The sequence below is a fragment of the Notothenia rossii genome, assembly GCF_949606895.1.
Source record: "Notothenia rossii genome assembly, chromosome: 4".
In the NCBI taxonomy this organism is placed as follows: domain Eukaryota; kingdom Metazoa; phylum Chordata; class Actinopteri; order Perciformes; family Nototheniidae; genus Notothenia; species Notothenia rossii.
This window is the reverse complement of record NC_136902.1, coordinates 16,090,877-16,116,380: the sequence shown is the minus strand read 5'-3', so window position 1 is coordinate 16,116,380 and position 25,504 is coordinate 16,090,877. Positions and strand designations below refer to the sequence as shown.

Genomic DNA, 25,504 nt, shown 5'->3' with positions numbered 1-25,504 from the left:
GGGAGGGAAGGAAAAACACAAGGGCACCAGGTGGACAGAATCAGGTAATTAAACAGGAGGGAAAACACAGAGACAGGAAGTAATGACAGATATGAAACAATGGGTGAACACTTTAAAAAATAAAACAGGACATACAGACAGATGGTGACATCAAGAGCTGTAGAATACAATATTTGGTGATACAGGGCTTTCTATCATTTCAAACTGAGCGGAAACTATTTGTCAATTTACCAAAACATCAGTAAACATTCAACTAAGTAGCAAAAATGTGGATAGCTGATTAACCTGAAGTAAGTTTCTAAGCACAAATTCACTTGATCTTTTCAATTAGGAGTACTTTCTATTTTTGTTACTCTTCTACTTAAATACTTTTGGATTTTTGATTGTTGGCCAGACAAAATAAGCAGAATAAAGATAACTCATTGGACTCTAGATAATTGCTATGAAATGTAATCAAAACCAACATTTAATAAATACAAAAATGTGTTAACACAGGGGGAGCAGCCCTATATAAGATTCACATGTTTGGGGGGGTTGAGGGTTGCTAGTGGAGCCTCGTAGCGGCGAAACCGTGCCGCGCCACACTAATTGCGCCGCATAAGCGCATAGGTGCGCCGCATTTCCGGCTCAGTTGAGGCACCCTCCGCAAGGTGTAGGGAGGGACGGCCCTGGGTGCTAGTGGAGCACGCTTCATGTACTGTCAGCTCGCTGGAGCCTCGCAGCGGGGCTACTGCGGAGCGCATTTAGCAGACTCTTCACGCTAACCAAGGATCCCTTCTTCTTCAGGGCAGGGAAGGCTACGCAGTACGCAGCCTACTGTCCTGCAGCTGCTGCCCCCCTGTTGGACTCCGGTACTACATTACTCACGAGGCGTTGTAAAAAAAAATTAGTGGGGGGTGAACGCACTAACCACTCCGCCAACGCCACAGTCACACCCGCCGTGCGGGCCGGATGTGGCCCGCGGGCCACCAGTTGATGGTCACTGGTGTAGACGTATAACATCAGAAACAGAATCAGGTTTCTTTTATTCGTCCCAGGAAAGGGACATTTACGTTGTTACAACAAGTATACGTAGATAAAGATGAATACAATAGAACACTAATATATAAAAAGGCATGCACATAGTATTTAAAAAAAATATATATATAAAAATGGTTGGGCCATATAGAATCTGAGGGGCAGCACTCAGATGCTCTTCCTCTCCCTCGCGCTCTCCACCCCGATTATTATGTAAATTGGATCACAACAACGTCAGCAAAATTGATCTTTACACTGCACTGAACACTAAACCACTTTGTTTGCAGTGCTGTTTTGCTGAAAATCAGACACAAGTGACAAGATTGCCTTCCTTTCTTTGAGTGTTTACTTCTCAAACCCAATCAAGGCTTTCTCTATTTCCCCTGCTAACAAAAGGAGGTTCAGGCCACGGATAACAAGTCATGCTGCATCCTGATTTCTAATTGCACTGCCAGCATGGAGTTTTCCTTTAAGCAATGTGAATATTAGCTGATGAAAAATGTAAAGCACCTGATGCTGTTCAAGGTTGTGTCTGCAGCAGCTGCAGCACAGAGCACATTGGGCCACACTTTAAAAACCAGACACTAATTTCCAAGGGCGAAGGGCAAAGCAAAAATGAATGCATGAATACCAGGATTCATTTAAAAGCAATTTCAGATCAATTTACACAGGTCTGTCTCCATTTATTAATAAAATCATGTAGATTGTGTACAATTATACAGTATTATAAAACGGACAAGTCAAATCAAGCAATCTGATTGGTTCTTATACTAAGCGTACACCACGGGTAGAATTGTAAGTTACTTTTTGCAACAAGTCAGTATCCCTCCGCGCCAGAGAAAAAAAGGAATTCAGTTGGGCTGAAAAGCAAACTGCCTGCAGTTTTCGACACTCCACTTCGCATCGGGCCGAACCACGGCCCTTAGCTGTGATATAATGAACATATACCACGGCCTGTCGTGAGCTATTGCTTAATTATATTATATAATAATAATAATAATACATTACATTTATAAAGCGCTTTTCCTGGTGCTCAAAGCGCTTACAAGCAAGTAAAACAAAAATAACAACAAAAGTAGAAAGTGCTAAGCTAGGAGGAATAAGGGCAAGGGTTTAGTTGATTAGGAGTTGAAGGCAAGAGTGAAAAGGTGAGTTTTGAGGGATTGTTTGAATGATGTGAGAGTGTTGGCGGATCTGACGTGGCTGGGGAGGGAGTTCCAGAGTGAGGGGGAGGCTGCTGCGAAGGCGCTATATTAGCCTACCTTTTACTGTACATAATAGAAAACATAATGACTTAGTTAAAAATGTGAAAGTCAGGTTCTTATCATGACTCTAGTCAATCATTTTTAATGTAATAATGGATCATATGAGTACTGAAATATGTCTTTGTGAGAATCATTCAGCTCTTTGTTTGGATTTTTCAGCCACCTATACCTGTTTTGGTTCACTAATGCTTTTATCAGCTATTTCAAGTGAAATAACTACAAAGTAGAAAACAAAACAGATATGAGATTAGACTAACATTCATCATAAGAAACACAACTTCAAATGAATGCTAATGTCACTAGCAAGTCCCCTAGAATATCTTATTAAGGCATTATACACATACATACATACATACATACATACATACATACATACATACATACATACATACATACATACATACATACATACATACATACATACATACATTTCTTTTTACAGATGGTTTCTGCGCTCCGATGTTCTCAAATCATCAGTGAGTTCAGGTTTGATATTTGATCAGCACATGTTTGTTCTTGTTGGTTTCAGGTGCATCAGTACTATAACTCCTTACCCGAAGAAAAGGTTCCCTATATAAACAGCCCTGGAGAGAAATATCGCATCAAACAGCTGCTGCACCAGTTGCCTCCCCATGACAATGAGGTAAAACGTTTTTAACAAAACAGAAAATTCCTATCTTTGTTGACATGTTTACCTTTGAAATGACTTCCAGAAGTTTTCTTGATGTTATGAGGATTCCTGATGATGAACGTTGTTGTTCAGGTGCGTTACTGTAACGCGTTAGACGAGGAGGAGAAACGGGAACTAAAGATCTTCAGCAACCAGCGGAAGAAGGACAACTTGGGCAGAGGCAACATCCGTCCTTTCCCCCTCACCATCAGTGGCGCCATCTGTGACAAGGTAAAAAAACTAGTCATCCTGCCTTTTGCCCTTTTGTCTTCCAATTTACTAATTGAAGATACCAGAACATCCCAAAAACTTTGAATACTTATTTCTGTCTCAAGAAATTGCATTTCTATTTCTTTCTGTAAAATTCAGCATATTTCTTTTAATGACACTCTTGGTTTTCTTTACCTTGGTTGCTTTTAAATGTCTCATCAAATCAAAATCATACATTTTGTATTCATCTTTTTCTCTGCTTCTTCTCTCACTCCTTCTTTATCCCTTTTCTTTTTAACCTTTCCCCTCTTCTCTCCTTTCCTTACTTTGTCAAATTGTCTTTCTTCTCTTTCCCTCTTCTCTCCTAATTCCTCCATCTACTTTTCTCTTCTTTTCTTTCCTCTCTTATCATCGAAACTAATTTTCTTTCGTCTTCTACTTCCCCTTCCTTTCTTTACCTTAACTCTTCTCCTATCTCTCTTGTCTCCTATCCTATCCTCTCTCCCTGTCTCCTCTCCTACAGTGCGGTGGTCAAATAAACGGAGGCGACATGGTGGTCTTTGCTGCGAGGGCAGGGCACAGCAAAGTCTGGCACCCTCATTGCTTTGTCTGCAGCATGTGTGAGGAGTTGTTGGTGGATCTCATCTACTTCTACCAGGATGGCAAGATCTTCTGCGGCCGACACCACGCGGAGAGGCTGAAACCCCGCTGCACCGCCTGTGATGAGGTGCGCTGTCTGGGCCTGGAGCCTTCAGGGCTGGACATGGCTGAATGGTTCATAGCTCAGAGACTTGGATGTGATTGAAATTGATCTGGAGTGAAAAGACCTTAGTACCCTTGGCATGTCTCTGAAAGTAACCATATGTTTGGCCAGCTGGCCCGGGATGATAATAATATTGATAATGATTTCCATTTCATGAATTTTTTGTACAAATTATGTTATTTTCCTTATAGTTCTGTATGACAGACACATCATGTTTATCTGATAACACACAAGGTTTATGCCAGCTGGAGATATGGAAAGGAAATTCGATTTTTTTATTAACAATAATATTGGATTGAAGAATTACCTTCAAAAAATAAATGTAGGAGTAATGTCTAGATTGTTATTGGATGATTGGATCCCTAATATTAGTTTAGCGATATTTGAACCCTTCAAAGTGTCAAAAGATGATTCTGATGGGTGGTGAGTTTATAAACAGCTTAAATAAAGAAAAAAACTGCTCTGCTCTACCCAATAATACAGTTTTTCTCAAATTCTTAACTTATCCAAATAATATAATCTAACAGGTTTGGAATATTATAATAGTTTGGTGGAATAGCACTGTGAAGGCAATATGTGGCATGTTAAGTTTGAGTTGCCATCTAAAAAGATTATAAAAATTATAATAAGCCAAAGATGGTGCCCTAAGGTACGCCAGACAACAACATCATCATCATCATCATCATCATCATCGAGATGATTTTGCTTTTTATAGCAGCATTAAAAGTCTTTTTTTTTTAATATGTGTAAAACTAGTTTAGAGCCAGAATATTGATTTATTATCATTGAATGTAATCGAGTCTCTTGCTGTCTTTGTTATGCAGATTATCTTTGCTGATGAATGCACTGAGGCGGAGGGCAGGCACTGGCACATGAAGCACTTCCGTTGCTACGAGTGTGAGACCACCCTCGGCGGCCAGCGCTACATCATGAAGGACGGACGGCCACACTGCTGCAACTGCTTCGAGTCCCTTTATGCAGAGTACTGTGACGCATGTGGAGAACACATAGGTACAGCACGTGTTTATTTCTCTTAACATGTATGAGCTGTTAACAAAACACATTGACACTTATTTCCCTACTCTAACATCATAGAAAACCTCAAACAGCCATTTATTGTAAGTGTGGGTGTTATCCGCTTTGTAAGGCTGTGTGCCACAGCTGTGAGGAGGCGGAGTCAGGGCAGTGAGATGTTGATGGTTATTATAATCCCAAGCTCAACAGTGAAAGAGTGGATGCTCCCATGCAGTATCCAGATGGAAGCTGTGAAAGATGATTACTTGGGGAGCACGGCTGCTGAAATGTATTCATGCTATCTTCAAATCGAGCATTCATGTGTATGGGCACAGAAATGTTTTCCTTTAGAAGAAAAAAACCTCTGTTTATACTTTTTTTTTTTCAAGTCCATTTCAGCACTACATTGCAAATCTCACTCAAATTAGCTCAACATACTGGCTAATATCAGGCTGTAGTCCGCGGTTCATTAGCCGCTCAGGCTTTGTAGAATAACATTTTCAGTATTATTGGAGAAGCTGCCATCACATTACCATTTTATATCAGTTAAAGCTGGATTGCTTGTGCGTTTACTAATAAACCTACTTCTGGTATGTTATCTTATAAAATGATATTTGTTTTTACATCTTACCAAAGGCATTGACCAAGGCCAGATGACTTATGATGGGCAGCACTGGCACGCCACCGAGGAGTGCTTTTGTTGTGCCCGTTGCAAGCGTTCTCTGCTGGGTCGCCCCTTTCTGCCAAAGCAGGGGCAGATCTTCTGCTCACGATCCTGCAGCGCTGGACAGGTGGGTCACCAAAGACAGGACATGGGATTATATATTATTGGATCATTTAAACATACATTAAAGGTTAAAAACATTTGAAAGATAATGCCTCTCAATCATCACTTGTGACCATTATGAACATCCCTTCTGCCTATATCTTCTGTAAAGCCCAAACAATCTATTCTTAATGTCTAGATATTAGCAGGTAATAATTGTACTTATGTGTTTCATTTGAACCAATCAGGATCCAGATGAGTCTGACTCCTCCGACTCTGCCTTCCAAAGCGCCCGTTCCCGTGAATCCCGCCACAGCACCAAGATTGGCAAAAATGAGCGCAGGAATGCCGAGCGGAGTGCCGAGCCCCGCCAGTCAGCTCCCCCCCCCATGCCCGACCGTCTGTCTGCTGAAATTGAACCCCTCTCCGGCCAGATGGACCGTTTAAGCCTCTCATCTAGCCAGACCCCGAGCAGGACCCCTAACCGCACGCCCAGCCGCACTCCAAGCCGTGCCCCGAGCCTTAACCAGGTGTGGATGAGCCGCGATGACCCCTACGTCCCTGCCGTGTATGAGGGGCCCCAGCTAGAACCCACACCTACACCCGCACCTATACATCTGCTGGCTCAGTGTAACCCCAGGCAGGGCTACAATCCAAACGCAAATGCTCATCCTCCAGCTCAGACTGCTTCCAATCCAGGGAAAAGGCCTGACTCCTGGGGGAAGGAACAAGGCAATGCCAAGAGGACTCCCATGGCTGCTTTGAGGGGCCACTCCTTTAACGAGAACTGGACCCACCACAGCCAGGATGAGTTCAGGCCCAACAAGCTTCGCACCCAGATGAGTTTCAACGAGATGCCCAGCCAGAATCAGGGATTTTCTGACAAGAGGAGCATCAGCCTGCATGGATTCCAGAGAGACGGCAGACCCCCTCTGACCAGGAGGAACCCTATCAACGCCATGAGCTTCAACGAGCCCCTCACTCCTCTAGAACAGACTCCTCGTGGATCCATGGACTCCTTCACTATGTCCAATGCTACAGGTAAATTGATGTACATGATCCAGTATGTTTCAATGAGATTAAATGCTGAATTATATAGTAAGGTGACATATGATTTATGCTTTTAGCAGGTAACTCTCTGGACGGGGTCACTAAGCGCCAGGAGCATTTGTCGAGGTTCTCCATGCCCGACCTGAGTAAAGACTCGGGTGTGAACGTGTCTGAAAAGAGCCACATGGGCACCCTCAGCTCCTCAGTCCAGTTCCACAGCACAGAGTCTCTGTCCTCCTCCCGGCCCTACAACAGCAACATGTACGGTCCGCTGAGGGTCGGCTACCCGCTGCAATACTGGGATGGCCCACAGCCGCTGGGATTCGATGGCAAAGGTCGCGTTGGGGTGATGGGCAGCAGTGGAAACCTGCGGATGGCTCCAATGAGCGACAGAATGCCCCGCAGACGCATCAACGGGCAGGAACCTGTGACGCAGCAACAGCAGCAGCAGCCACAACCAAGACGCCGCAAACACCACCGTGGAAATCACGGCAACGGGCAGCACCGCAGTAGCCGCCATCACAAACGCTCCCGTCGCTCCCGCTCTGACAACGCACTGCACCTGGTGGCAGACCGTCCTTCTCAGATGGTGGAGCTGCCCTACCGCCGCGTCCAGGAGGATTACGATCGCTTCCCCGCTGGTAACGCCGCTCGGGAGTTATTCGGTCTGGAGCCCGGCGGGTACAGACAGCAGCCCCAACGACCCTGCCCCCGCACCACCTCTGATCTCACCCTGCAGAATGCTGGCTGGCAACCCCCGGGGCTGGGTGGTCAGTGCTGGGGCGACGGTCACATGGAGGCTGCTGACCCATGGTGCTCCAGCTGCTCCTCTTCCTCAGAGTCTGAGGCAGATGAAGGTTATTTCCTGGGGGAACCAATTCCTCGGCCCGTGCAGCTTTGCTACCTCAACAACGAGGAGCTGCGCCATCGTTACAGTCCCTCTGGGATAGCTCCCCACCACGGACCTGTGCACGGGCCGATTCATGGCCAGATGCACAACCGCCAAAGGAGGAAGAGCAAAAACTGCATACTTTCTTAGATATAGGGCAAGGGGATGGTGAGGGATGAGCAGGAGAGTGAAAGAGATGAGAGAATGAGAGGTAAGGAGATGGTTAAAGCAACAAAGAAGGTGAAACAGAGAGAGTGGGAAGGTGAGAGTGAGACAGTTGTCAGCGAGAGTGAATTGTGTGTGTGTGTGTGTGTGTGTGTGTGTGTGTGTGTGTGTGTGTGTGTGTGTGTGTGTGTGTGTGTGTGTGTGTGTGTGTGTGTGTGTGTGTGTGTGTGTGTGTGTGTGTGTGTGTGTGTGTGTGTGTGTGTGTGTGTGTGTGTGTGTGTGTGTGTGTGTGTGTGTGTGTGTGTGTGTGTGTGTGTGTGTGGTTGGAAGAGAGAAAAGGCCAGTTTTGTGTGCATGTGAGCTTACACAACTCTACACCGGGTAGTGTTTGTGTACACCTACACAGGATGATCTAATCATAAGAGGAAGCTCAGCTGGCTTACACAACAGAAATGTTTACAATGATAGAGATCAACTCCTCTGATGGTACCAGCAAGCACTGATGAATTTGACTACTAAATATAATGTGGTCAAAGTAAATAACACGATCTCCGGGCCCGTCCCTGCATGAATCCCTGGTACAGAGAGATCGGACATTTCCTTCACAGTTTGAAAAAGGGAAGTAAAGATGGTGGGAGTGCAGCGATCTGACTGTCGCAGCTCAGAGATCCAACAATCCCTGGGCAGAAAAACGTATTCTATGTGGACAAACGAGAAATTGTGTTGGGATAGTGAAAGTTACGTGCTAGATTCCAAGCTATGTCATTGTTTACCTCAGTGGGATCCAAATGCTGCTGGAATATAGTGTTAGCTCGCTAGCCCTGTTATCACCTTGTACAAATAGTCTGTTGAACTTTGTGCTCTACATAGCCGGCTCTCCATGCTTTACCAAGGACAGAGCGCCACACGGCCTCTGATCCTTGAACATTTAGGCACAGTAACGTCAGGTATGGTCCCGTTTTCTCTTCTGCAACATGCTTTGTTTTTTTGAGAGTTACCCTTAGATGATTAAGAATTATAATAATAATAATAATTAAAAATAATGCTTATAATCATAAAAATGCAAATAATAATATGAGAATATTACAGAAATAAAAGCTGTTTAATGTATATACAGTAATAAACTTAATAAATTAATGGATGTAGTAATGTAAATGTTCTGTACATATGGTCTTAAATATTTATATATTTTGTAACTAAAGAATCATTATTTGTATAACATGATGTAGAGATAGGGAGACTTGCATGTTGATTTGCTGTTGTTGTTTCATAATGAAAATAAAGTGTACTTCAATGAACAACCAGCAAGTTGTACCTATAAATTGTTCTCATTGGTCGGCTGGAGTGACACATTGGCTGTGCCCCATATCCGTGATGCATATTATTTATAGCAGGTGCTTCAACTGAGAAGAGTCACTATTACTTTGTGAATTGAAGACAAATTAAAGGCAGCCATTTTGACTCACCGTAGCAGGAGTAGACCAATCAACACCATGGCTCAGTTCCATCAGTTGTCCATACGAGGCAGCATACAATACCTGCAAGCTGAAACTGGCTCACCTGAATGGATTGCAGCTGTTGTGATTAATTTGATCAATCACACCTACTGCTTTCCCTGCTGTGACATGCCAAGATGTCTGCTGTTAAAAAAAAGGCCTTTTGTCCCACAATTCAATGTTCCAGGGAAACGTAGGAGCTGCTCGCAGGTGCAGACAAGCACTATCAAAAAAAGTATAGCTGAGGCTGATGAGGATTTGGTCCTAAACAAAATAATGGAGACATTTTGACCTGTTGACAGTTAGAGGAATACTAATCAAGTGTATTATGATTAATCCTCTGGTTAATATAATAATAATAATAATAAACTTTATTTGTATAGCACCTTTCATGCACAAAGCAGCCCAAAGTGCTTTACAGAAAACATAACAACAATATTAAAATTAATACAGAACAAGATAAAACATCTACAGTGATATGTTAAAATAAAACAATTTAAAAAACAAGATTAAAAATGTAAAATAAAAGCAAAACAGATAATAAAATACAGTAAAACGTGAACAATGATACTAGTGACAATTGAAAGTTAACCCAAATTAAAAGCCATATTAAAAACGTTTTTAAACATTTCAAGGGAGTTTCCTTTTCTAAGATCCGCTATGGATGTCTGTACCACATTTCATGGCAATCCAGATATTAATTTTGGGATATTAGTCTAGACCAAAACGTTGTACCCACCATGCCACTAGTATGTTATTGTACTGTTAGCCAGTGATCAAACCAGAGCCCAACAGATACACACCATAACTTCACCATATGGATAGCTAAATCTGTTCATTTGAAGGAGTACTCGCAAATAACATCCTACTTGTTATGTGTCAGGCTCAAAAATACTTGATCCTATAATTCCCATAATGCAACTGGATACCATCTCTCATTTGACCCTCTATGTCTGGTTAACACCAACCTTTCTCTCCACAGCACCAGTTTGTAACAAACTTTGTTATAGATTTGTAGTCACCAGGCCTGAGCTGCAATGACGTCAATTACATGAGGGTTTTCTTTAGACTCGACAAAGCTCTTTCAGATTCACAGATGAAATATTGAAGCCATTTTTACAGACTGAGAAGGCATTATCATGGTGAGTAAACTGAACTTTAAGTGTAGAATCTTTGAGTGACAATTTTAAGAATTCAAGATGAAAAGAGCAGAACATTTTACATGTGGAAATATAACTTGTCCGTTTGGAGTGTTCCTAAGTAACTTCAAAAATACATTTGGCATTTCTGTGCTGCAATTCCTTATTTATCAGCTGACATTTATAACAATCCAATATGGGCCATTCTTTATCCATCCAGCTTAAGCAAAAGCATCCAAAGGAATTCTAGTAATACTTAAACTACAATGTTAGCTTCTGACCCATTAATGTATTTCCTATTATGACTTGATATTGTGTTTCACATATTTCCATGAATAAATCATTGAAAGTATTTTCAAACCACATGTTTATTATAATGTAAATACAATTTACTATTTTGAAAAACAAGTTTTAAATGTCAAAATAAATGTTTTGACTTCTTTACAAGCACAATTTAAGTGATACAACCAGTGTATTCTTTCACTATAATTATCAAACATAAAATCAAAGGTCCGAATTATTATCACAGTTTACCAGTGCTGCTCACCATAAGGCTAGACAGCATACAACAATGTACAAACATATTAAAGTTCTGCAAGCAAACACAAAAACAAACTGCAAGAGCAGCGTTCAATCACACGATAGAAGATTCTCAACAATAGGATAAATGATGGGACGTCTGTGACTCTGATTAGAGAGGCAGCTCCTTGGAGTCGTACTCCTCGATGAATTTCTCCATGCCCTCCACACAGCGCTTGCCGATGTCCCTGAGGTTCTCCTGCAGCGCCGACTGAATGGACTGCTCCAGCGTCGGATCCTTGGCGATCAGCATCTTTGCCACAAGGCCAAACATTTCACATTCCTGATAATACACCTGCAAGACACACACTCATGGTTTTAGGGCAAATTAGATAAATGGTTGAAGAGTGACAAAGTGTTGGAGCGGAAGGAAGGAAGAGAGCACAACAAATGAGCGAAGTGAGAAGTCGAGTCATGCATCTCCAATTACCACCGAATGCATGAACAATCTGCAGTAACATTCAAAGAACTGTGTGCCTGGAGGCTGAGCTTTGTGGACATTTTTGCATCGGCTACCTGTTGCCTGACCAGCTTTTCTCAAATACCTTTATAATCCTGCAACCATGGAGATATGAAAAAGCAAGACACTATCTTTTCCATCAAGTGGGTGGAAACACACACACTCTTTCTCTCTCGCTCTCACAAACACACCGGCAATGAGCAGAGCATTATGTGATGCCCGTCACATTGAGGACCGCATTAAGGCACGTGTCGGAGCCTTTTATGATGCATGTGAGACTACATAAAAAAACAATCATGTTGTGTTTTTGCTCAATTAGAAAACTAAAACACCGTAATAATGAGAAGACGTTTTTTGTCAGTTCTCAGAAAAGTGAAGACGATAATAACATTTCAAAATGAATGCTTAGACTACAGGAAACAAATCGTCTTGTCTTGTCTCCTGTCGGCTCTAACATATTTTCTTTGTCACTCTTTAATCCCAGCTTCTCTTATCTCCCCTCTTCCTCGATCTGTTTATAACCCTTCTTCCAAGGTGTGTGTTTATGAAATGACACTCCTCTACCTCATCTATCTCCCTCCTCTTGTGTTGGATGGCTCTGTCTCGTGTCGCCGTATGGCTCGCAGTTGAAGGGAGCTCCCTCTCTCTGCTGCGTTCTCTTTCTTTGCTCTCTCGGCTTTGGCTCCTCTCGCTCGGATAAACCTGAAGAAGAAAAAGAGACAGGAGTTGGATCGTAGTAATCGGACAGCTGGCCAAAAAACATTATGATGAAGTGATGATGACTGAGCTGCTAATGGCCACAAGATGACTAAAGTGAAGTTCCACATGGTGACTTGTAACAAGTTATTATAAAATGCACAATTTGTTCTGACTGCATATGTAGTCAAAAGTTAAATATGTAAATGACTTCTTAAGCAATTTGCTTTTTTAATGAGGCTATCTGATCAAGAAAGATGGTGTACCCACTACACTATTTAATGGAATTTTAAACTGAATATCACTCGACAAAAACAGACATTAGAAAAAGCAATTTCTCAGTGTAGACGTCTTGGGAGAGGACCAAATAAATAAATCAGCAGATGAATCAATAACGATCACAGGGTGCAGCCCTTTTTTTCTCATCAGGTTGTTCATTTCACAAGACAGAAAATCCCTTTCAAAAACATATTTATTTTTAATTAAAGCTTTCATATATTATATCACAACACGGTTCAGACAGTGCAGCACTATATTACATCAATTCTTAAATGGAAAATATTTTTAGAATTCCAATTGTAAAAAATGGTGGACCACTATTTCTTTTTGCAAAATGGTAAACCAGTGAAGAGAAAAGCAGAGCAGATTTATTTTCTTCTCGTGAACTTACAAACTGCGGGTCCTTGTCCCTGCTGGAGCTGGGTCTGGGTAAGAACGATCTGCTTGCTGGAAAACAGACAAACCACAGGGTAAACACAACACAGCAAGAGAAAGGAGAGATGGCCTTCTTTTTCTCATACCCATGCCTATAAGACCCTACAGCATTTATACGTGTATCTTTAGACCACCATTGATGTTAAAGCCCTTGTTTTTCTCTCTATCCTCCTGTGATGTTTTTGTTTTGTCGTGAAGTATCACGGTCTAACAATCGATACATATTCAAGCAAAACCTGCTGATATTAGGAAATGTTGTATTAATGGAATGCAGTATTCCTATGTGAAGAAATAGTTTTGTTATGGCTCATTACATACTGCTGGCTAGTCTCTCCCTCTCGCGCTCATACACACAAATCAGCGATGAGTCACCATCATCGCACCATCACTCAGGCACACAAAAAACCTGTTCCACACTCACACATACACAAACACACACCTCCACAGTGCTGCAGTGTGCGCACGGATACAGTGCCTGGGTGCAAGAAAAGATAAAAACATACAGTACCAACAGCTCAGTCCTTAAAAACAACCACTTTGTAATGACGAAAAGATCAACAAAAACATTCACAGTTTGTGTTGAAACCCAAGGGAACATGGTTGTAACAATTGTTGAGCCCCTACTGTTTACTTCCAGACTCCCACTGACAAATGAGTCAAGTAGTAATTCTCAAGTATCTAATAAACCTACGACTAAATTACACTGTTTACATCCTGGGACATATAATGAATAAAGCATGGACTACTACATCACAACATAATCCATCTATTTAGAACAGGAACAGCTTCTTATTGGTCAGCATTATATAACACTGGTTTGTTGCCATCACTGTGACTACCTACCAACCATGAGCAAATGCCCTCCAAATATTTGTAATGCAAAGTGTCCATGGAAATGTGCATTTGTGTGCCTGCCTGCCTGCCTGCTTATACTGCCACCTGATGGTCATTTAATAAAGTGCACAGTGAAACTGTACAGCTTGTGACGTACATGTTTCAATAGTGTATATTCGTGTACGAGGGATGACAACAAAAACAAACATTTTCAACATTTGTTGTAGTTTTTTTGTTTAAGGCTAATCTTTTTAAATGTGTATGTTTAAACTGTTTTATATGTGTGTATGTGTTTAGCCACTATACCAGTGTGTGTGACAGGCAGGGCGTCCTCTAATGTTAATGTACAGGATATAAATATCTGTTTATGCTCAGGATGTATGCAGTGCTTTATATTGTAATGGCGAGAATTATCCTCAACAGCTTATCCCAAAAACATAGGCATTACTTCTAGTAGTTAGTTGTTTAGAGTAGTTTCACAATTTGGGAAATCTGGGTATTTTCTGTCGTGCTAAGTGTAAATGGTCCCAATCATGCAAAACCCTTAATTAAAACACTAAATGTTGATGGACAACAACAAACGACAAGACATATTTGTGGCTCAGTGGGACCGTCTTTAGTGTCAAGATCAAAGTACAAGGACACAATCTGTGCAATAGCCTGGTTTGACCTTTCATCAGTAATATAGTCCTGTTGCCTCACACATTGCCCAACAACACTGAGAATCGTACTCTAAAATAAAGCAGTTTTACAACAGCAGTTCTTATAATTGTACTTTAATCAAACCCTTTTGCACCTGTAAAATCCCAGTTGTCTCAAGTCCATGTCTCGCAGTGATTATGTACCTGACTCAGGGTCAATGAGGCCTTTGTCATTACAAGCTACAAGGAGTATAAAGAAGAGCTGAGGCCTTCACATGCATTGCCAGAGATGTTCGCTCGTAGGGAGGTCTTTCAGTTCGTCCTAACCCCTCTCTGACAACCATTTGTTTATAAACCTCCCTTTGTGCACAGGGGAGTTTTTATATTGTAACAGGGAAAGTGTATCCTCTGCAATGTCTTAAATATGATTGTATGTTGTACAATCTATATTGACTTTAATTGTAGACCAAAGAGTAGAATCCAAACTATAAATAAACACATGTTGGTCCAATAGTGAACATTGTATAATCGGTGTATTCATGTGGTTTTCACAGATGTTTGCTGCACCAACTTACTGTTTTGTTTTGAAGGTGAACCGCCTTCACCGCTTTCTCTCGGCTCATACCGCTCCTTCTCCTCCCGTTCCCTGTCCCTCGGTGAGGCTTGGTGAAGTTTAGGATGGAAATGACCCCTCCGGTGAAAGTTACCCCGGTGGTTTAAGTGTTGGTACTTCTGGTTTGCAAAGCCAGGTTTGTAGAAGTGGTCCTCCCTTTAAAAATTGCATAAATTGAGAGGGGGAAAAAATGCAAAAAGTAAATGAATGTTTGGGAGGAAAACGAAATACAAATGTGCTGTACTCAAGCAGTCAGTCTTACCGTCTTTGGACTCGCGCCCCAAATTTTGGTTTGTAAGAATTAGACAGCCACGCTCTCGGTCTGGATGGACTCCTCACTCTTCTGATCAGCCTCTTCTTATCCTGTTTATACAGATGTAAAACTATTTATCACACCGTGGAACTAAAACGAGTCTAAAAGGGTTTCATGAGACATGTGAGAACATGATGTACCAGAGAGGGAGAAGCAGAGCCATCAGAAGGCCTCTTGTCGGCCGATTCATCACCGTGTTCCCTTGGTCGCAACATGGAGCCCTGAGGAAATAAAATATGTTAATCACAGTTATTATGGTGTTGCAGTACAGCTTGTGTCTGAGTATTACTAAACGGACAAAATTAAGTCATTAGAAAATGATTGCCAACTATTTTTGGTCATCTATTAATAATTTAAGCATTTTTTAAGCAAAAACACTCCCATGTTCTAGCCTCTTGTTACAAAAATGTTGATGGAAAAAACTAGGGATTAAATAAGCTGGCTAGAGTCACAAACAAATGGTCCTTAGGTGCTTTTATTAACAGCCAACAATGCTGAAAAACACAAAGTCACAAGGATTTAGATAAAGAAAACCAAACCTCAATATATCTGTACAGGTCGAGGACATAGGACTGGGACCTCTCTTCTCTGCTCTCCTGCCACAATCAGACTAACTCTCAAAACACTCGTGACCAGGGGTAAAGCTCCTCCCCCTAGGACAATCCACTATTTATACCCCTAACCAATGTCTTTCTCATCTAAAAACACATTTAAAATGCAAGGCAAATTACCCAAACACAACAAATCAAACAGGCCAACATATTCCATATCTCTGACCACAGAAGCCCCAAACAATAAAATGTTTAAACTCTCAAGAAAAGTGCCACCCGTGCCCATGCACTACATGGTGTGCTCCAATTGAGCACAGGTGTTCCCAATGATTGAGCCTCTACTTAAGGCTGCTTCTTTTCTGTTGCTCTGTTTGGCCTTCACAACCTTGAAGGAGAGGGTAAGCAGGTTACTTGTATATGACTTCCAATAAATCTGTTTTGAACAAAAAAGGACTTGGGTTTTATTTTATCAATGTCCAGCTAAGTTATTAATGTGTTTCCCTCAGTGTGCCTTTTACCATGCCCCTATGCCAATTGTGATGAAGGCTTCTTCTTCACACCTCTAAAATGTGTAAATGTGTAATTTTATGTGACAGTATATTGAAAATAATCTTGGTTTGTTCTGTAGGATTACATGATGGGAAATGTCCACACTTTTTTTTAGACATTTCACAGATGAAACACCCAATAGATGTACAATATGTGCAGATTATTAATAAAGATATTAAGGCTGAGACGTTTGATTTCTTTGGAAGATTGAAATGTGCTTAGAGGAAGTACACAGGGCTTGTAAACAGTATACTGGATCTTTAAATTAATAAAGGGAAACATACTTTCAGCTGCCTTTTGTAAACCAAATATCAGGAGAGTAATGTGTTCCTAAACCACACATACAATCACACTTTGTCATAGTGCAGTTAGCAGTGAATGCAATTATAGTCAAATGAAAGCTAAGTAAAGTTCATGAGCTTTATTTTTGATGTATTGAAAGCGAAAGTAGATTTATCTTGGCGAGGGGGGTTACCCGGCCGTGTGCAGTCTGTGAGCACAGGACGAATTTCAGGACACTGTGTATTTACCTTGCTCTGCTGTGTCTGCTGTGTGTCCTGTGGTCGTGCATGGTCCATTTCTGTCTGTCGTGGATTGATCTGTATGAATGACACGCCAAATGTTATTCTCTGTAGAAGGTCCGATAAACCAGGAAGCGCGTCTTAACTATCACATACTGATCTCTTCGTTACATCTGGAAAGTGAAATATTTACATTTTTCTTTCCCTTCGAGGTTTATTAGCCTGTCTCACCTTGTTGACAAGTTGGAAAGCTTTACCTTGTAGTTGAAAATCTCACATTGTTGTCAAACGAGCTGCAGTGTCTCTGGCTTCCGCTGGAAAGTAACGCAACATGTGTTTTACTTCCTTTTACTCCAGCCACCAATCAGATTCAGACTACAGTCATAAAAGGCATTATCAAAAACGAAACTGGAATGAAGCGTAACTCCTGGGCACACGCAGGCGCAGTCTTACATTCTGTCTGTTAAAACCATGGTTAAAACCTGGTTAAAACCTATGATGGACACCTAAAGCAGGGGTGGAAATACGACTCAGATCAGATGTTTTACTTAAAGGGGACCTATCATGCAAAATGCACTTTGAGAAGGTCCTCGCCGTGGAACGCGGAATGGGGCGGGGTCGGATAAAAGGCGGGGTTGGATGTCCGACCCCGCCTTGTGGGTCCACATTACACCTCAGTAGATGGCGGTAATGCGCCCGGAGCTGGGCGGCCCGGAGGCATCAAAGCAAAGAGACGACGACCCCACAACTGACTCTTCATACAGTAAAGGCCCACCAGTCCTGTTGGGGACAGAAGCTGACTCAAACACAGGAAAATATGGTGAATAGACTGTTTGAATCTAGAACACACCATGGAGATTTTAAAAATAATTTTCTAAATGTGTCTATCTGTCAGCTTTCACAGGTATTGGACAGCAGAGGAAGCCCAGATGAAAGCCTTGCCTATGTAAACAACCAGATCCTTACACGCACTGACTTTTGGACTTTGGGACGACCACAGGATGTTGAAGGGATGGTAAATATGGAAATAATGCATAGACAGTGTGCTTATTTTGTCAGTACAAATGTAGGCAATGTTGCCATTTTCCTCTTCTTTTACAGATCCTAAACAGCTGCCTCAAGGTCATAGAGAAGCTGGCCAATGACCAGGTAGTGAAGTTGCATACAGTACCTTTTCCAATATAAATGTATCCCCTTCTGTTTATAATCTTTTCTAGACTGAAATAACAACTGTCTTACAGGGCATCAAAGTGTTCTCGGCAAACAGCTATGTCGTTCACACTTGGTTTATACCTATGTTGCAGAATCCTGAACAGCATCTCCCGGTACTTATGCGTATTATCATTATTATATTTTCTGGAATCATATGAGACTCACTGAATGTAAACTATTCATTTTACCATCTCTCACAAGGATAAAGCAGACGATTTCCGGTGGATTCTGGTTCCTGGCGCCCAGGGCATTGGACAATATGTGTCAGTGATATGAATTAACTTAACTGTATTTCAAGCTAAACACAAAATATTACTAATTTCATCAATAAAGTATAACATCTTCTTATACTGTTACTTTAATTTCAAAATTAAGATAAGTATTTCAGCTCAAATTTTGTAATTGTGTGTTCTATTTGCTGTGGTAACTATTTTGTAGATAATGAAGTCACAAGAAAGGGAGATCTTTTTTTTAGATTCCCTAAATGGCACTGGCTTCCGTGATGAAAGCCAAATGGAAACATTGAGGTTTTTAAGCACAGAAATTATGTTCAGTTTTAAGGTTCTGTTCTTATATTTGTATTATTTTTGTCTATGGCTCTGTGTTCAGTTTTACATTTAAAAGATGACCTCAAGCATACATTGACATGTTATTGAACAAAAGATTGGACTGAAACTGAGCATAAAACATTTAAAATGGGAATGTTCTGTTACCACCCATTTATAAGCTTTCTTTTCTGTTTGTTTCCTTAAAATCAAGCTCTTGGCCAACCTGTTAGGCATTATTCCACAGTTGGTGGTTTTGCAGTTCTGCAGTGTTCAAAAGTTGGTGGTTCCACCAGTTTGACAATATTCAACCAGTTATATGTTCCAGTTTTCAATTTTCTTGAATGTCCTTGTCTAAACAGCTGTGTGTTATCCCCCATTAGACAAGTTGCTCTGCTTGTGTCACCTGGACCCTGGAGAGAATTCTGTGCAAACGACATTCAAATGAGTAATTATGATGCACACTAATTGAGTTTGATTCCTGGATTCCTACACTGTGTGTGTGTGTATATGTGTATATAATGTATATAATCTCACCTTCTTCATGAAATAGGGCATACCAAGACAACGGGCCTCCAACAACTGTGGGGTGTTTGTGCTCATGGTATGGCTCATCTGATGAATTTATCAATCTTTTCTTTACAGTTTTGCAATTAGTGTGTAATGTTTTTTTTACTCTTGAACAGTATGCCCTCTACTTTGTGATGGAGTCAGCTTTTGATTTCAGTGAGGTAGGCCACAGAGATACACTTTTGATCAGTCCTTGTGGTGTTCCCTTTTCATTTTAATATGCATCTGTTTTTGCACAGTTGGACATGGAGCATTTAAGGAGATGGTGGTGCATGCTACTCATTGACAACTTCCCCGTGACGTAAGTATTCTTACCGTGACACATTTTGTGCATGTGTCATCTTGAATCTTTTATTATATTTTTTTATGAGGGCAAAAAAAAAATAATGAAATTAAACAATAAACCAGTTATGTTTGTTAACAATTCCCATATCACTTGTTGTCACTGATAGATTCGAAGGCAGAAGATAAACCAAAAGACTGCGAAGACAGTCCCAGGGTAAGTAATCATGATGACCCACCCAAAAGAAGTAAAGTCGTAAAGGAAATGGCACTCTGCAGCGACTTTGGATGGTTATGTAGACTGTAATTTACTACTTAAAATCTCCATGGATGTGCTCCACAGCCATACAGTTTGTTGCTTCCACGTCTTATTCAAGGGGGCAATGTGTCATGATGCAAGTACAACTGTTTTACCATGCAGTGGTAATTCCTTTCATCTGGTGTCTTCCAGAAAAAGGACCCACTGGCAAAGACGGCTGCAGAATAACTTCTTTCCAGCTCTGAAGAGGAGGATGGAGTATGTGATATGCTATCTGTTATACCTTACATGAAATTCACAGCACTTCCTTCTGTTCTTCTGCAGCGACTGGTAGAAAATGGCTGAAAATATTTTGTACCACTGATTTAGATAGTGTTGCATGTGCAAGTTTGTGTGCGTCATAATTACACATTCAAAGCATCTTGTTGCAAATCAGCAGCAGCAATATAAGAATAGTAAATGTACAGTGTAGTAGCAATGCATAAACTATTTCTCTTCTTCCTGTAGGAGAAGCACCTCTTTATAAGTAGTGCTATGGCGGCATCTCAGTGGTGCTCTGCAAAGAAAATGGGAGATAAAGTCATCCTGCCACAAATGATTTCCATGGCCCCACTGGACAGAGAAGCAGCTCTCCATAATCTTGGTGAAGCCAGCAACCTGAGGGACGAAGACAGCTGGGAAGACAGGATGGACCCATTTATTTTCAGGTTCAAATTAGAGTCGGACTATTTAATGTTTTTTGAGCAGTGCATTGATAAAGAAAACCTTAAGGTTCATGCCTGTTTTGAAGAGCGCGGTTGAATGTTTGCATCAGCAAAGACTTTCACTGTTGTATAGATTTTTTTTTTATATACTTGGTTTGGTTTTTATATTTACTGTATTTGCTTTTTCGGTTCTGTTATCTTAATGATTGTTCTGTTATATGATAAATGTTGTAAATAATAAATTATTTTTCTATCATTCTATGAAGTGCAGTGCAATGTATCATTTGAAATATATGGACTAGATATGAGTATGCACAGAACTGACAAAATGAATAATCAATTTAAACAAATATTAAATAATGAACTTAAATACACTAATATAGAAAATATGACTTTTTATACCACATTGCACATGTGGTATAAAAAGGTATATTTAAATACATTCATGCATTTAATTAGTATGAAGGTTTTATATTTAGTTTTTAAATTATATTTAGTCGAGTGCAGATTTGTATTTGTACTTCTTGTAGTTGTCCAGCAGATGATGCTGTTTGTCTCATTAGGATATCCATACACCCCTCTCATTGGAAGTCCAGCCTCGCACACATCTGACCACGCCCCATTCCGCGTGCTGCAGTCAGGGCCTATAGCTTTTTGATGTCTTTTATACATAAATATTATGCGTCCCCGGTCGGGGAACTCACGCAGCGTCAGAAAAATAAAACCCTTTCTCTTTTCCTCCGTATCCAAATCTTTTAAAAACGGGGACAATGAGCGGATACAGATTTGCTGCCTATATTACGTAATTTCAGATGGTGGACCGACAGAAAGTTATGGGCTCAGAACAATCTCATAATACACACATGCAAAAGGATTCACACTTATGTTTTCAATGCACACACAAATGTGTTCCGTTTCATATGTAAATAAAATCCAAACACAGAAAAAAGTTTTACATGTATTTTTGATCCACACATATTTGTTTTCCGTTTAAAACCTCTGAACCTGCAAACCCAAACCGCTTTCTGTGCATGGATCGCTGTGCATTAGTGTGTGGGTTTTTTGAGACTCCCCTGACGCTCACCCGATTCGTACTTGTAATTTCTCTCATCTATAGCCAATCAGATGTCTCCTCCAGTCTAAGCCAATCACATGAGCGCGCCCCCACGAGGGTATGATTTCTTGCGTTCCCCACTGCAGGCTGCTACGTTTCAACCACACACACCTACACAACACACACACATCGAACGGCCCGATTATTCCCCCTATTACTCGTTGTATGAAGGAAATGTCCGGTCACAAAGGCGCATGATGTGTGTGTGTATGTGCTCTGCTCAGCTCCGCTGTGTGTGTGTTAGGGCTGTCCCGAATACCATATTTCGGGCTCCGGATATTCGATAGTAATCAGCAGCGAATATTCGAATACTCGGTGCGGAGACATTTTTATTTATTTTTTCAAAAAAAAAAATCAAATTTTTTTTTTTCAAATAAATATTTTTTTTTCAAAAAGGTTTCATAAAACGCTCCGAATCCGAGACACCTGACAACACGCTGTTAAGCAGAAGCGCAGAAAGAGCATACTATTACGATTTATATTTATTTATTGTCTCAGTACTCGCAAACATTAAAACTAAATGTGTCCTCTGTAGGGTAACTGTAGGGTCTGCTGTATTGTTGAGGATGTTGATGGCTGGGATGCGTGGGGATGCACCTATGGACACAAGTTATTATTACGCTGAGCTACTCAACTTTATGCCAATAATTGCCTTAGCCCCAGATGTTCCCACATTACTCCTATTATTTTCATTATTCGGATAAAATTGAAAAACTAATATAAAAAAAGAATTCGGTTGCTTGCTTCCAACTATTTTCCAGGCAAAGTAAGTGCACGTTTTTATCATGTGTAACGTTACTGTTTAAACGGCGGATAAAGCAGCTTCCTCATGGCAACTTGACAACAGCTAAGCTAAACTAGGCTACTACTTACAGCATCCAGGTGACTTTTCAGAGTTGTTGTGCCACCGTGGTAGGCCAGTTTCTTATCGCATATTTGGCACATATTCTTCTTACCGTCGTCCAATCTAAAATGGTCCCACACAGCTGAAGTCTTCGGCATTTTGTGGGTTAAACGAGGTGAAGCGAGGTGAAGCGTGCCGTTTGCGTTCGTGACTGTGAGTGAACGCGATGTCAGGAGCACAGGCTGAGATTGTATATATTTCCGAATTTTAACAGTGCAATTCAAAAGTATAAATATAGTATAAGAATATGGCAATTCGCCTTTATTATAACATACATTTAGAAAAAAAAAAATCAAAAAACGAATATACGAATAATGAAATTGAAACCCGAATAGTTGGCCAACGAACGAATATTCGAATAGTCGAATATTCGGGTACAGCCCTAGTGTGTGTCTATTTTCGGTGTGTTTGTGTGTATCCAACAACGGCATTTGTTTTCAAATTACCATGAACAGTAATTTACACACATCTGGCCAACTCCATAGGTATGTGGGTGTTCTCAAAATAAGTTTGTTTAATCTTAATCTCGATGTAGTGCTAAATGCTGTCGGAGTGCACCGGAACGAACGTCCCGGTATGAAGTTATTATTGCTGGCAAACAAGCCCAGGGGTCTCACGGACATTTCAGTTATATCAATATGTGTACAGTGGTCCTAATTTGTTTTAATTGTATCCTGGTTTTAAACTGTGTTAATATGTTTTGGATGCATATTGTTCTATTATTTGTTCATGCTGTTACATACAATTAGCCACTGTTGCCACCTATCAGGGCCGGCCCTCGGCATAGGCAGTATAGGCGAAGGCTAAGGGCGCATCAACCCATAGGGGGCGCCGAAATTTGGGGAGAAAGAAAAATAAAAAAAGTTAGAAATGTAAAAGAAAAAATTAATTTACATTTTTAAAACACAATTTCGCAATTTTGGATCAACAAAGTACATCTTATTATCTTATACTAACAGAACTACGCATATATTGCATACAGCGCCCATAAACTATAGCACACCCCCCCCCCCCAAAAGAAATCGAATTGAACTGCCCCAGCCCCAGTAAAAACCAGACGTTTATGTGAAATTGTTCTTTTTTGGAAATAATGGTTTTAGTGTGCAATTATAGGTTTTAATTTTGTATTTGTCTTAATTTAAAATAAATCAAACTCCCAAAAAACATATACAGCTTCTGTGTGCTTTTATTAACATTGGAATTTACTGTGCAAGCGTCCGTGGGGGGGAGAGCTTTAGAGAGCTCTCTCCTGAAAGACTGAGCGGCTCGGATAACCTCAGCTCAGTGAGGCAAAGGCACACCTTTATATGATCATTATAGCTATAAAAAATAAGAGAATAGATGAAAAACAGATATAAAATACTATATGACCTTAAAAAAAGTTGTTATTAATAAACAAGAATACAGTTTGAAAGGGGAGAGATTTGTAAAATATCCATCAAGAAAAAGAAAGTCTGTTTACAGTTCTGTTTCTTATTGAGAGATGTATCCATAGATCTCCAAATGTTGCTCTCAAAGGGCACCAGATTGATTCTTTGATGCGCCAGCTAAAATCTTGCCTCGGGCAGCAAATTGGTCAGGGCCGGCCCTGCCACCTATATTAGGCTATATTATATTATATATTATATTAATATTTGTAAAGCGGTCCTAATTTTTGTAGCCAGGTTTTAAACATTGTTAATATGTTTTGGATGCATATTGGTATTTCTTCAGGCTGTTAAATACAATTAGCCTCTGTTGCCACCTGCTGGTGAGTAAATATTCAAATCAGTTAAAATTGACAACCGGTCCGCAAATTTTTTTTAATGTATCTGCCGGTCCTTGGCACAATAAAGGTTGGGAACCCCTGCTGTAGACCATATGTGTTTAAAAAGCAGGAAATGAAAAAAGGAACTCACCTTGTGATAAACCCGCAAGAGAAAACGCATTTGAGCTCCATACTGTTTCAGAAATAATACTTGATGTGGTTTAGAACAGGATGGGGTTTTATCACAGCAGAATTTAACTTTATCTCCGGTAGAATTGTGATCAGGCATTAGCTCCACTACAGCACTACGGCTTCCACAGATTACATTTTTTAATGGATTTTTTGTCAAAGCACTTAAGATATTCATTGCTATCGGGATGTTAAGAGCATTCCATGGAATATAACAAAAAGTGTATTTCGAGCCGGTTTCTCAAACTTACCTACCCCACCTTTAAGTTAAAGGAGCAATCCTAAATTGTAAAAATATTCTGTAACAAGCAGAGGTGGAAAAAGTAGGCTACTCAGATCTTGTACTTGAGTAAAAGTAGAAGTACCAGTGTGGAGGAATACTCTGTTACAAGCAGTGGCGGTTCTAGACCAATTTGAGTCGGGGGGCCAGGCTGGGGCCAGTTATTTTCTGAGGGGGGCACAATAAATGCAGGACGAAAAAGACAAAGACATTATGAAGTAATTGCGCATAAGAAAACAATGCAATACTAGTCCTGTCGCGATAATCGATAAATTGACTTATCGTATCCTTTTTTTTCAAATGTTGAAGTTAAATGCATCAATCTGGTGCACTCTGAGCACAAAATGAATTTCTGGATATAGTTCTCAACACTTATATGAAAGGGAGCTGTATACTTTTCAATAATCCAAACATCTTTAGAATACGATCACAACCAATAACAAATCATTTAAACTTTTGTATTCTTACCTAATGTTACCTATAGTTTAGTTAGCATTCTTTCTTTTTATTAATGCATATTTGACTAATCACTCCCCTTTTAAACTGTTTTTTTTTTTACTGTCTTATAGTACACATTGGAATGATTTCTTACTTTATTTTTTACAAATATATTAAATAGATAAAGGTATGCTCTCTCTAGCTCTCTCGCTCTCTCTGTCTCACTCGCTCACAGATGCTGTGTGCTCATCCGTGGCGATGACGGCTTGCGTTAAACATATTTGTAAAGTGGGGGAAACAGGATTTCGACATGTCCCCCCTGTCCCCAGTGGAAATTACGCGGAG

General features: G+C 40.6%; 3 protein-coding genes across 10 annotated transcripts in view; 2 read left to right on the top strand and 1 right to left on the bottom strand.

The window, feature by feature from the left end:
• LOC307036383 (prickle-like protein 2) overlaps positions 1-9,136 on the top strand; it is a 38,284-nt gene extending 29,148 nt beyond the window's left edge. The window contains exons 3-9 of one of the 2 annotated variants that reach the window (XM_079676639.1): positions 2,812-2,925; positions 3,046-3,183; positions 3,686-3,889; positions 4,750-4,936; positions 5,576-5,730; positions 5,954-6,746; positions 6,836-9,136. In XM_079676639.1, coding sequence (XP_079532765.1) covers positions 2,812-2,925; positions 3,046-3,183; positions 3,686-3,889; positions 4,750-4,936; positions 5,576-5,730; positions 5,954-6,746; positions 6,836-7,794 — 2,550 coding nt within the window. In that variant the 3' untranslated portion in view covers positions 7,795-9,136. Of the gene's footprint in view, positions 1-2,811; positions 2,926-3,045; positions 3,184-3,685; positions 3,890-4,749; positions 4,937-5,575; positions 5,731-5,953; positions 6,747-6,832 lie in introns of both variants that reach the window. The other variant, XM_079676638.1, reaches the window with a different exon arrangement.
• A 1,658-nt stretch (positions 9,137-10,794) lies between these two features.
• LOC307035180 (uncharacterized protein) lies at positions 10,795-17,313 on the bottom strand. 3 transcript variants are annotated; one of them, XM_079674233.1, is made up of 8 exons: positions 17,173-17,313; positions 16,925-16,993; positions 15,435-15,515; positions 15,244-15,344; positions 14,944-15,137; positions 12,850-12,905; positions 12,048-12,185; positions 10,795-11,318 (listed from the first exon to the last, which is right to left on the bottom strand). In XM_079674233.1, the coding sequence occupies exons 2-8, from the start codon at positions 16,970-16,972 to the stop codon at positions 11,136-11,138; spliced, it is 801 nt and encodes a 266-aa protein (XP_079530359.1). In that variant the 5' UTR covers positions 16,973-16,993; positions 17,173-17,313; the 3' UTR covers positions 10,795-11,135. The 3 variants fall into 3 exon arrangements, with proteins under 3 accessions (XP_079530359.1, XP_079530360.1, XP_079530361.1); XM_079674234.1 differs by having other exon boundaries at positions 17,147-17,269; XM_079674235.1 differs by lacking the exons at positions 16,925-16,993; positions 17,173-17,313 and adding an exon at positions 15,834-15,970.
• Positions 17,314-17,577: 264 nt separating this feature from the next.
• LOC307035182 (uncharacterized protein) lies at positions 17,578-20,745 on the top strand. 5 transcript variants are annotated; one of them, XM_079674241.1, is made up of 13 exons: positions 17,578-17,735; positions 17,811-17,930; positions 18,017-18,064; positions 18,157-18,240; positions 18,329-18,390; positions 18,887-18,951; positions 19,056-19,120; positions 19,226-19,276; positions 19,359-19,403; positions 19,482-19,543; positions 19,695-19,741; positions 19,976-20,041; positions 20,291-20,745. In XM_079674241.1, exons 1-6 carry the CDS (start codon positions 17,733-17,735, stop codon positions 18,903-18,905), a joined length of 336 nt encoding a protein of 111 aa, XP_079530367.1. In that variant the 5' UTR covers positions 17,578-17,732; the 3' UTR covers positions 18,906-18,951; positions 19,056-19,120; positions 19,226-19,276; positions 19,359-19,403; positions 19,482-19,543; positions 19,695-19,741; positions 19,976-20,041; positions 20,291-20,745. The 5 variants fall into 5 exon arrangements, with proteins under 5 accessions (XP_079530367.1, XP_079530365.1, XP_079530363.1 ...); XM_079674239.1 differs by having other exon boundaries at positions 19,359-19,543; XM_079674237.1 differs by having other exon boundaries at positions 19,226-19,403.
• The last annotated feature ends 4,759 nt before the right edge of the window (positions 20,746-25,504 follow it).